General features: G+C 32.8%; 1 protein-coding gene across 3 annotated transcripts; it reads left to right on the forward strand.

Annotated features, from left to right (window-relative positions):
- The first annotated feature begins 1,915 nt into the window (after positions 1-1,915).
- On the forward strand, positions 1,916-9,633 carry HBT (CDC27 family protein). 3 transcript variants are annotated; one of them, XM_022289243.2, is made up of 16 exons: positions 1,916-2,097; positions 2,811-2,883; positions 3,064-3,173; positions 3,402-3,448; positions 3,641-3,738; positions 4,047-4,351; positions 4,874-5,029; positions 5,151-5,364; positions 6,651-6,874; positions 7,013-7,078; positions 7,498-7,617; positions 8,015-8,091; positions 8,214-8,333; positions 8,446-8,665; positions 8,759-9,040; positions 9,204-9,633. In XM_022289243.2, the coding sequence occupies exons 1-16, from the start codon at positions 1,993-1,995 to the stop codon at positions 9,252-9,254; spliced, it is 2,268 nt and encodes a 755-aa protein (XP_022144935.1). In that variant the 5' UTR covers positions 1,916-1,992; the 3' UTR covers positions 9,255-9,633. The 3 variants fall into 3 exon arrangements, with proteins under 3 accessions (XP_022144935.1, XP_087982092.1, XP_022144938.1); XM_088125966.1 differs by lacking the exon at positions 1,916-2,097 and adding an exon at positions 2,629-2,647; XM_022289246.2 differs by lacking the exon at positions 1,916-2,097 and having other exon boundaries at positions 3,114-3,173.
- The last annotated feature ends 3,232 nt before the right edge of the window (positions 9,634-12,865 follow it).

Here is a 12,865-nt window from a genome sequence, read left to right on the forward strand (position 1 = left end):
ATTATTTTGGTGGGAAGACATCCATTGAGCACAAGATAATATAGATACGTCTCTTATTTTTTTGAAGAGTAAATTAACTTCTTCTTATTGTATGATTTATAAGAATTGTAGTTGGTTAATATGACATGTTTTAACAAGACTAATTAACAATCACAATAATTTGAGAGTTTAATAGATATAGTCAAAATACTTAAAAGGTATGGTTTATACAAATTGTAATATTTAAGTATTTAATTACAACATTTTATAATTTTAAGATGTGATTTATTAAATTGAACATTCAAATAATTATAATATGTTTTCGTAATAGTTTAAGACTATTTTAAACCTTATCATGACTACTACTTATGAATTAATTTTATATGTATTTTCTTGATAGCTAAATATAGTAGAGTCCGATGCTTGTCTCGTAAGAATAATCGATATACACGTAAGTAAGCCCGAATATATAGTTGATGGTTATTTTTGCATTTCATTCCTCTTTCTTGCTTTGTTTTATACAATCTATAAACTACTTTAAAGATTTTTTCAGACCGTCCATTTGAAAAATTATTATGCTATCTGCAACAAATAGCCTTTTTGTTTGTTTGGACATAAGTGGATAAATATAGTTTTTCTTAACATTTTTTAATTTATGAATTGAGAATGTGAACAAATATTTGAGGCCTAAGGAATATATATATGTATGTTTTAATATTTCATAGACACATATACATATAAACCAATTAATGACCAGTAAGTATTTTTATATCTACTAAACTACCTTCAAATTAATTCATAGACGACCTATATAATTAAAGCTAAAATATTAAAAGATACATATATATATTTTGTATATGATGTTCTTAACTAACTAGTTGTATCATCAATAACACTTTATATTACCTCAATGGAATATAACAGTGCCATTAAAATTAATGTGTTGATTCAACGTCCAATTCGAACCTAATTTAAGTAGACGAGACATCTATTATCATGTCTAAAATTAATAATTTGATCTTGTCCTAAGATGGTTGAAATAAAAAAAGATTACCTTACAAATTAACATATATAATTAAGTTGTAAGTATAAACTTTATTTTTTTAGTAAGTAGCAGAACTGTTGCACCCTGTTTATAAGATATCATTGAAAGCTTGATAAAATAAACAATCGATAAATCATGGATAAGAGAGAGATTGCACACTATTTTGTCAAAAAGAAAAAAGAAAGATTTGTGCATTCTCGTCAAAAATCACATAACAGTTTTTGTGGACGGGGATTGAACTCACAATCTCTACCTCTTGATTGAAGATATATGTCAATTATCATTGAACTATGTTCACTTCGACAAAAATCATATAGCAGTTATATTTGTTTTTTCTTAATTCAACGAAGTGTGGGATGAAATTTGAACCAACAATTTTTTGGTCGAGAATATATATTTTAACTAAATAGATTTTATTCCTCCTGAACCTAACTAATTAGTAATAGTTACCCATATATAAAAAAGTAATTTTTACAAATATTACACCATATTTTAAGTTTCAACCATATTAATAAATTTTAATTTATTATTATTATTATTATTATTATTTGAGTACAACAACCTAATTATTTGAATCTAAAATTTTTTTATCAATGAGTATAGTTCAACAATAATTGACGTATATCTAAAACAAAAAAGTTGTGAGTTGGATTATCTCGTCGTAGTATATTTTTTTTCTCAAAAGAATGGAATGTGTATTGGATATTTTTTTATTGGAAATGATTTAATTTGCATTTTCTCAACGGCAAAGTGAACGTTACAGAAACATAATGAACTGGACCAGAGCATCCAGGCTCCAGCCCACCAGACCCGAGTCACGTGACACGTATTTTTTGAAATAGGAGGTGACACGTGCCATTCCGATTTGAACCTGAGAATCCCCCACAAAAGCCAGAAACCCCTTTCTTCCCTCGCTCCTCCTTCTTCCCTCTTCTTCTTCTTCCCTCTCTCACTGAATCGAAGCAGCCATGGAAGCCGTACTTACAGACTGCGTCCAACGCAGTCTTCGCCATTTGTTGTACCGGAATGCCATTTTCATGTGCGAGAGACTCTGCGCCGAGTTCCCATCCGAGGTTCTACGTCTTTTCTTATTCAAACTTACTAATTCACTTTTCTCTTCAGCTATTCCGCTGTTTAGAGACACTGCAAATTTCGAATACATGTAAATTACGGGGTTGATTTTGGAAATCCTACCGTACTAGGTCTGTTTTTCGTTTTTCTGCATTGGTAGCTCAAACTAAAGTGAACGTGTTCGCTGCTTGTGCTAATTGAATGTGTGGTACTCCCAATATATTTGATTTTGTATGATTTAGTCTTATTTGCAGCCTCCACCTTCCCTCCCCCAAGAAACATTTTGTGTTGATACTTGTTAGCGGCGTTAAACGTTTTCTTGTGTTTTTTTAATTGGAAATCTGTTTTTTACCAGATGGGCTTTTACTATTAGCATTCGAATTATAGCTGGCATGCAGTAAACCACTGGACCTCTGGTTGAATCTCTTTAATCGCAGATTTAAAGTAAACTTGAAAAGGGGTTTCTCTGGCGGTTTAAATGTCCCGACGAGTCCCCGAGGGTAACAATAGCAACTCGCCGTAGTTCTTCAGTGTATATATGTATAATAAAATGTAGTTTTTGCTCTCTCTATCTCCTGTTCGACTTTGAATATTAATTAGTTTTTTTCTTTTCTTCTTCTTCATAGTTCATTGTTATTATAATGATTCTTTTTTTCCCGTTTGCACCTGCCGCTTATTAGCTGAATTAACTGTATTTCTCCTTTTATTTTCACAGACAAATATGCAGTTACTAGCTGACTGTTTTTTGCACAACAATCAAGCTTATGCTGCATACCATATTTTAAAAGGTAAGTAGGATTGATGTTCAGTCCGTCATCCAGTTTGGGAATTCAGATTTCTGTAACCAAAATTATTACATTCCTTTTGAGCTTTAACAAAGCTCTCTTTCGAACTTACTTCATTAGCTTTGTCCGAATATTTCTCATCCATGAACTTTTCCCCTTTTTTCTCTCCATACTGATATGAAGGAACACAAATGGCTCAATCCCGCTACTTGTTTGCAATATCATGCTTTCAGATGGATCTTCTTCATGAGGCAGAGGCTGCATTATGTCCACCTAATGAGCCTGGTGCTGAGGTATTGAACGATGAATATTCTCTGTAATCTTTGGTTGTTTTACCTTATTTTCCTCTTGGAAAAATGTTGTTACTGGTCTTTTTGTAACATGAATCGTGTAGGATAGGATGCCTATCTGGTCTGATTATTTTTCCCAAAATAACAAAGCCTATATCTATCGTGTGCTACCTAGTATTTTATCGTGTGCATAATCTGGGAGATAATGTCTATGTATGCATTCTTTTGCAGATTCCGAATGGTGCAGCAGGACATTACCTTCTTGGGCTCATTTACAGGTTGCTAATACATTTTATCTTTGTTCTAATGTGAACTTTCATGCATTGATTGCCAATTGCCTTTCTTTGTGACATATTTACACATACAAGAAGAGATACCATGTGTGGTCTCTCTTTAATTTTTGTGGTGGGATTGCTAAGGAATTAAGATAATACCCATGAATTTTATTTGCTTGTATTTTCTTACTATAGGTACACCGACAGAAAGAGAAGTGCAATACAACATTTTCAGCAAGCATTATCTCTAGATCCTTTGATGTGGTGTGCATATGAAGAGCTCTGTATATTAGGTCTGTACAAATCACCAATGATCCATGTAAAATATAGTGTGTGAATGGAGTTGCTTAGAGTTGTCGGAATAAATTTTCCTACAAATTAAACTGATTTGTTTCAAATTTAAGAGTAAATTAGACATATTTAGATATACTGATACAGACTGTTATGATATGATACACATGCTATATTATACCTTACTAAACCATCTTTTCTTTTTACTCAAGGATAACCTTTTTTATTGTTGATTGAGATTTGTTTTCCTTTTAGAAAACAAACATTTGATGTGAGGTTAAGTCTATTCCTTTGCTGTTAACTATCTTAGGTGCTGCTGAAGATGCATCGTCAGTTTTTGGTGAAGCGGCTGTTCTTTGCATACAGAAGCAGTATCTACATCACAGATCCGAAAACTTGCAGACATTAAATGATGATCTCAACTTAGCTTCTGCTAGGAATAGTAATTCAGATGATGTCCGAACGAGGCAGTCAAAACACCCCCAAAACAGCAATTTAAGAGATATCCCTGCAAATTATCATGGGGCAGTTAACTTGGGAGGAGCTGCAAGTCAAATTGTAAATGGTGGTTCAAATATATCATTTTATAACACTCCTTCGCCCATTGGTGCACAGGTATGTAAGAGTAGTTGTAGCTCATGGTGCTAAAGCTATTGCAAGTTTGTTCCTTGGATGTTGGTGGTGGTTGTTGGCTATGTTTATTGGAATGTGGGACAATGCATTAATGAATCTATAGCTTGCGAAGGTGGCAGATTTTTGTTTCCCTGTTTCATTTCCTTTCGTCTATCCCCTTGTCTGAAATTTAAGTGTAGTTTTCTTTATTTTGATCTAATAACATACTCTGTAACCTAGGTTTTTCCTTCAGTGTCTTGTTGTGTGTCCTAGGGTGAATATTGGCATATTGGTGACATTGTATATTGTGGATATCTATATCTGTTTATTTTTTTATTTTTTATTATTTTATTTTTTACATTTTTATGTTCTTTTCCCATGGATTTTTATCATGTGGAACGTATTTCTCTGCGTTCTGACTTTTTCCCTAGCAGTATTCTTGCGGACATTTACTCATTATCTAAACCCTAAAATCTCCTTTACATCGAGTTATGTAACTGATTCCTCATTATTTTCAATTTGCAGTTATCTGCCATTGCTCCTCCACCTTTATGCAGAAATACACAGCAGAATGGATCTGGTCTCAACTCAATTGGTGCAGATAGCTGTTCAAGGTCAACTGTAAACCCTATTATACAAGCCCCTCGAAGAAAATTTGTAGACGAAGGGAAATTACGGAAGGTAAAAAATGTTACAGAAATTTTGTATCAGAATGGATCTCCCCTTCTCTGTTTATATATATATTATTTATTTATTTGGTAGAACTCATAATCATCTCCGACGTTCTTTTTCCCGTCTTCAGATATCAGGGAGATTATTTTCTGATTCTGGCCCTCGAAGAAGTAGTAGACTTGCTGGAGAAGCAGGAGCCAACACAGCAAGTGCTGCCGGCGCTGCTAATAATGGAACTACCAACTCCACTAAATATCTCGGTGGTTCCAAGTTGAATTCTATAACGTTTCGTTCAATGGCAATTCGTAAAGGACAGTCCTTCGCAAATGAGAATATTGAGGAAGGTAACAAATCTTATTTCTAACTTCCATCTGCTGTATGTTTAAAAATGCACAATGATTTATTGTTAAATTAGTTTGTAGTTACCTATCGGACAGTAATTTAAATACCGAAATCTTCTATAGTTATTATTGCAAGAGATGTATCTTTAAAAAATGCCCACTTGGAGAATGATATCTGACAGTAAAATTTATTTTTTGGGGTTTGATGAAAGTAGAATTCCACAAATTTAAAATGTTTTAGCTATTAGATTGAGTTTGCACAGGTAATCTTACTTTATTTTGATTTAACAAATCTTTTGCTTATACGTGATTTAACAAATGTTTTAGCTAGAAAGGAATGGTCGGGTCGGCCTGGTACTTTTGATTCTTTTTGTAATTGTGTACAAATTACTGCTTCTACTTGGTGTCTAAATCACAAAGGGTTCTTTTGTAACCACAGTCTAACAATGCTTATATGTGATTAGGAAGCCGTTCTTCATTAGTTTTTTTTGTGTGGCGGGGCTTTCTCATCCCCGGCCTTTAGATTGTTCCTTGCAACTAATATTGGTCACTCACAGATTTATGTGATTGTGTTATTTTCTATTTTTTTTTTAAACTTGTGTATAAAATATTAAATATAAATCAAATACTAATGGTCATGGATACAGTGAACTGCAGATGATAAAGAGTAAATATTTTGATAACTTTTTTACTTTTGATCAAAATGGTTGCTTTGCAAAAAGATGCTAGTACTAGAAAATGCTACTCTTGTCATGAGTAATTTTGCTGCATGGCTCAGAAGTTAGCGTGCCCTTCTCTGCAAAGTGACAGAGTTAATGCAAAAAATATGCTATCTACATACTTGTGTGCTTTATCCTGGATATCTTAGAGTTATTGGTTCTTATTTGTATATTCAGTAATTACGGCATCTACAAAAATATTTATCAAGAACATATGATGCATGATTCATGCTTAAGGCTGTGCCCCCACCCCCACTAAAAGTCTAAAAGAGAGTCGTGCATGTTCTGGCAATTTGTTTCAAATTAAAGCTGCAGTTACAAATTGAAATATGTATAGGAGATCAATAACTTCCTTAAGGATTCAATCATAGTTTTTGAGGTATGCTGGTGTGTCTTTTATCACCAACAATATTTACTTAAACATTGATTGTGTGCCGCTATGTATAGTAGGTATTCCCATTTGTTCCTTGGCTATCATTTGATGCTATTATCATAACATTCAATATTTATCATTCTTTTTATCATTAATATATGGATGGGTGTCTTATTCATGTATGACTATTATTTTAGGTATGCAAAATGAGGCCTTTGATGATTCTCGTTCCAATGCCACATTATCTGTCTCCAGTTCATCACCTTCTGGTGAGAATAGAATTCCTGAGCAAGGGGCATCCAAATCAGTTGGAGGAAGTCTCACAAATGATGCTAAAATAATTAATGGCGCATCAGAAATATTAGGTCTCCTGAGAATTCTAGGGGAAGGATATAGACTTTCATGCCTGTTCAGATGCCAGGTTTTCAATACTAATTGTTGAAGATATTGCTTACACAAATTAGTTAGATAAAAGATATACGAAAATAATTTGACTCTAAATGATTAAGTATGCAGTTAACTGAAATGATCATCTTAAGACAGCTTCTTTATTGTACAGGATGCCCTGGATGTCTACCTGAAACTTCCCTACAAGCATTACAATACAGGCTGGGTGCTTTCACAGGTATTATATGCAACTTTCATAGACTCCTGACACACATAGTCATCTCTGCCTACCAGATCATGAACTGTTCAGTGCTAGTTTCCTACTGTCTAGACTGGCCCTGGTGATTATTTCTATGGAATAAAGATTCAAATTGTTTGCTTCTTTTCTGCAACTTCACATAACTAGCAGAAATATTATCAGACACTTGACTTGTTTCAATGCTGGGTCTTTCTGTATAATAGTGGTTTCCTTTTTCATCCTACTAATATTCATAACTCTATTTGTAGTATTAGTAGCTACTGGTGGACATTGGATTGCTTATTCTTGTTGTTTGTAATAATAATAAGTTTAGTTGATCGAGTTGCAATTATCTTATCTGGCGGTTGTGTTCAAGGCTGCTAAACCATAATTAACTTCTTGGCATGTTTGAGTTGCAGGTTGGAAAAGGGTATTTTGAATTGGTAGACTATTTAGAAGCTGATCGAGCTTTCAGTCTTGCCCGCCACGCCTCACCTCACAGTTTGGAAGGAATGGATGTGTATTCTACAGTTCTTTATGTGAGTTCTTTTTATTGGTATCTTGAACAGATTGTTACTACAAACCCACTAAAGGTTTTGTTATAGTTAGAGGATTGGCGAGAAGGGTCTAAAAACCTTGTAATGATTGCTATGATGAAGCCACTATACTCAAACTGGGAAATTCATGTTTGTTGATCTTGTTATATGTACAGAAATATTTGAAGTGTCAGATCTGCCTCCTTTTAGATTATTTATATGCACTTAAAAATCTGAATTTTTCTTGCTCCAAGTCACTCTACAAGTTATATAGATATGAGTTATGGCATGTATGCACGCTTTATACTTATTACTGCTTCTAGTCCTGAACTTCTTTCCCCTTCCCTTGCATAACGTGGGTGCTTTTCCTTTCCTGAAGTTTCTCTTAATCTTGTTGCAGCATTTGAAGGAAGACATGAGGCTAAGCTACCTGGCTCAGGAACTGATATCAACTGACCGCTTAGCTCCTCAATCTTGGTAGATATGCCAATTTCTGTCATACATATTCTGCGTTGCATTCTTGAATTTTCTAGCTTTTCGGTGATTTTTTCCTATCAAGTAGTCGCATATAATTTTTATCTACCTTTGTGGAAATACAGGTGTGCCATGGGAAATTGCTATAGCTTGCAGAAGGACCATGAGACAGCATTAAAAAATTTCCAGCGTGCCGTTCAACTAAATCCAAGATTTGCCTACGCCCACACCCTTTGTGGACATGAGTATGCACATTGCCCCTTGTGTGATTTAATGGACTTGGAACTGGAGTTTTTCACCGGTGCATCTTAATTCAGCTACTTATTTGTTATTGCCAAATCATAATCTTAAACTCAGATATGTGGCCCTGGAAGATTTTGAGAATGGAATCAAGAGCTACCAGAGTGCATTACGGGTAGATTCTAGACATTATAACTCCTGGTATGGACTTGGGATGATATATCTTCGACAAGAGAAGTTTGAGTTCTCAGAGCATCACTTCCGAATGGCTTTCCAAATAAATCCTCGTTCTTCTGTTGTAATGTCATATCTCGGTACATCTTTGCATGCACTGAAGGTTTGTTCATATGTCTTATTGGTAATAATATGATTGCTTCATGACCGACGATATGTTTCAATCACCTGATGAAACTTTCCAATAATGTTATAGAGAAGTGAGGATGGTTTGATGATGATGGAAAAGGCCATCCTTGCAGATAAGAAGAACCCACTTCCCATGTATCAGAAAGCCAACATACTTCTAAGCTTGGAACGTTTAGATGAAGCTTTACTGGTTCTGGAGGAGCTTAAAGAGTATGCACCTCGAGAAAGCAGTGTGTATGCTTTGATGGGTAAGATCTACAAAAGACGGTATATGCACGAGAAAGCAATGCTTCATTTTGGTCTTGCATTGGATTTAAAACCATCTGCCGCAGATGTAGCTACCATTAAGGTGATCGGTCTTGCATATCCATCTCGTTTCTGTTCTCTTATTTTCACACAAACTCGATGCATAGCAAGTAGTCGACGAGTTTTTATCTTTATCTTGTGCTTTCTAAGGGTTTGAATCAAAGTAGCAACATATCATATTTCTGATCTCTTCATTGTTTAAACAGGCTGCAATTGAGAAGTTACATGTACCTGATGAAATAGAAGAGAACTTGTGAGAATTCTCTTTCGTCTAAAGGGGAAAAGCGATACGAGAGAACACGGTGTAACTTAATGGGACGAAATTTGCTTGGCCCCAGTAAGCGAGTAACAATTCGAGCAGCAAGGGGGAGCTGGGGCACCCGATCAAGTTGGCCAATCTAGAACTGGTAAAACCTCAGCTTTAGGTGAGTTCACATACTAACCGAGGAAACTATGTGAACAAAAAGGTGCCAAAAAATGACCCCACTACTTGTACAAAGGGCTGTTGTGTCACAACAAATCAGTAATATTTGTAACATTAGCTGGCAATATATTTGATTCACCCATTTGTTGGTATAATACTCTTCAGAAAATTCTATATTCTTGCAATCTAATCTATCGGCTAATTGATGTTTATCCTTGGGAAAATTGAGGTGGCCCCATTTACACCCTCATTATGAAAAAGTTACAGTAATTCCAGAAATATTTGGGTGTAGATTTCATCTGCAATTTTTTTTTTTCACTTCTGCCCTCTATGCTTCAGTCTAAACTATTTCTTAAACACTCTGATTCCAGTTTTTAAATCACATTTCTTAGATTTTTGGTTTGAAATTTCAACGATTAGATTGTCTTGTTTTTAAAAAAATTCGTTTTTCATTTTCTATTTTCCCTCTTTATTATCAGATTTGATTTTTAAGTCCCTTGTATTTCACATTTGGGTGAACTATAATAGGTAAAAAAAAGGTCACTAAATATATACTAGCCAGCAAATAGTGCTATTTCAGAATAGTAAATAGGATTGGAGATTTGAACTCATTTGTTATTTCGGATAGGAGATTTGAACTCATGATTAGAGGAGATTTGAACTCATGATTAGTCAGAGATAGGCGTCGTTGAATTATTGGGGGCGTCGATTACTGTTGAGTTATTGGGTATAGAAATGTCTATTTGTGCATATTTTAATTAAAATAAAAACGAAACCCACAAAAAGCCAGAGTCACATACACGTATTCTGTAAAATTACTGGACTGGCCTCGTCAGTTATCACGGCTAAATGATCGTGGGGTGGCCGAGGTTTCAACTTCAAACAAAGAGCAAAATTATAATGAAAATGACAGGCATAATCCTGATGGCCCACCTAATAGCACCTTCCACTTGGACACTGCCACCTGGCAAATATTTTCTTTTCCTTCTCCTTCTTTCTCTTTCATGCATACATATCTTAACTAGTTAAATAATGCTCATATTCTAGACAAACAACTGTCTTGAGTAACAAGTTTTAATGTTTTATGACAAAACATGAGTAATACAAATGTGTATATTGCACTATAACTTAAATAAGAAATGAGATTTAAGCTGAAAATTTATAATAAAGAAAAAATGAATTTTTAAGATAAAACAAAGAAAAAATATTAATATAGACTGTAAATATTTCAGAATTTTTATTTGAATTAGGTAGATAAATGATTTTTCTTGTAGTACACCAGATAAATGAGTTAAAATATTTGAATTTATATACGTGTGTTAATTTGTAAATATGAATAAAAAGATTGATCTATAACTAACTATATACATAACTTTAAAAAAAAAAGATTTTAGGCAGTGGATGAGATTAACAAATATATAGGATAGAATGACAAAAACCTATACGATTTCTTTATTTTAAAATTGTGAAATACTAAATGTTGGGAAAAAAGTTGGGAGACAAATGTTGTGTGATGAAAAGCTTCCAAATAAAAAATGAAATGAGGAAAGATAAAACAATAATAATAAATAATGAAAGTAAAGGCAAATCTCTTTTTTGGCAGATCATGAATAATTATGGGACACAAATATCTTAAATTAGTGTGCTAAGTGGAAAAATCATTGAGAGGTTGGGACTCAAATTATTTTGTTGTTCTTGCTTTCCTTCTTTCTTTCTTTTTTTTTTTCTCTATTTGATTTGACTAATAAAGCTCTCTTATATTTATAAGTTTTTTTTTTAAAAATAAATGTCTTAAATGATGCAAAGCTATTTTGTACTTATTTCATTTTAAGGACTCATCATACAGCTTATAACTAGGTTTGTGTCTCATTCTACCTTGCTTCTTATACATTGATTTGCAATAAAATTTTGTTTTATGCTTATTGAAAAAAAATATATACAAAATACTTCTCATAATTGGATAATTTTATGCTTTAAATCATGCCTCCTGTCAACTAAATTAATTGTACAATCTTGATCCCAATATGGATAGATATATGTGAATGTAGTACAATAACTTTGTTGGGAAAGGGAAGGACATTTGTAAGATATATATATGGGAAAAAAAAAACCAAGAGGATAATGTTGTTCGAATCATTTAATCAGGGCATTTTCTTTCTTCACAAATTTGTTTTGGTTTTATCCTTTTAAATAAAATCTTTGTTAACTATAATAAACTTTTTTTTCCTGTAAAAAAATATTAAAATAGTTCCCACTTTTTTTATTTTAAAAATTTAACTAAAAACTAAAACTCTTCCTATTAACAACTCAAAATAGAGAAGATAGGAACAAACAAGCCACAAAACAAAGATTGAAAGAACCAATTTGATAATATTTTGTTTTTTTTTTCCTTTAAAGTTGGCTAGAATTTGAGAATGATTTGATAGTGAAAAGAGAAAACCAAACAAAAAAGAAAATGAATGACTTTATAATCTTAATGTTTGAAAAGTAAAAATATTAAATATTAAGTAAAGGATAAATTATATTCCACTTCCTAAAAATTGAATTAAGCAACCTACGTAGAGTGATTATGGTTTGGCGATGAACTTTCAACTCAGAGAACAGTTTTTGGGACGTTGAAAGAAATAAATAAAGGGGAAAAAAAAAAAGGCGACCACTGCCCTCAAAAATTAAAATGGGTTTTTTAATTTTTTATTAAAAGAAATTTAAAACTCGGTGGGGCCTACTGATATTGATGTTGATGGGGCTGCTTTTCCACTTTGATTTGTGGAAAAGGAAATCTTAAGTTTATGGAGTCTTCTCTTCCTTAAAGCTCTTTGTTTAGTTACAATTGAACTCCACCTTCGACTTGATGACTATGTTTCGTTTGGTTGCTGATCTAAACGTAAAGGCGAGTATAGTTTAATGATAATTGACATATATCTCCGATAAAAAATTGTGAATTCGATTTTTCAGTTTCACATGTTGTACTAAAAAAAATAATAATAAAAGTTTGAAAAAAAAGTATTGTTGTATTTTATATTTTGATTTTTCCAAATGTGTTTGGATAGTCGATTTTAAGGTTGAATTTCAATTTAAAAACTTGTTCAAGGTGCGTTTACCAACTAAATATAATCTCAAATATTTTTAATTAATTTATTGACATATATATGTATATATTTTGTACCATTATTATTTTATAATATATTATTTTACATGTATTTTTTTTAATATAATATATAAGGGTAGGAGATCGAACTCACAGCTTCTTAGTTAGAGATATATGAATTTTCTTTGGTATATTTTACATGTGTTAATTTTGACGGAAAATAAAAAAGGTTATAACATAAAAAAATAATATAAAAAGAGATTTTTTTAATCTAATTATGGATTTTAAAGCCTCAAATTTAAAATATAAAATATTGTTTTCTATTTGAATAGGGATCCAAAATAGTGGTGGGAGGA

This window comes from Momordica charantia, assembly GCF_013281855.1.
Source record: "Momordica charantia cultivar OHB3-1 chromosome 6 unlocalized genomic scaffold, Mcharantia_2.0 BLBB01000006.1, whole genome shotgun sequence".
In the NCBI taxonomy this organism is placed as follows: domain Eukaryota; kingdom Viridiplantae; phylum Streptophyta; class Magnoliopsida; order Cucurbitales; family Cucurbitaceae; genus Momordica; species Momordica charantia.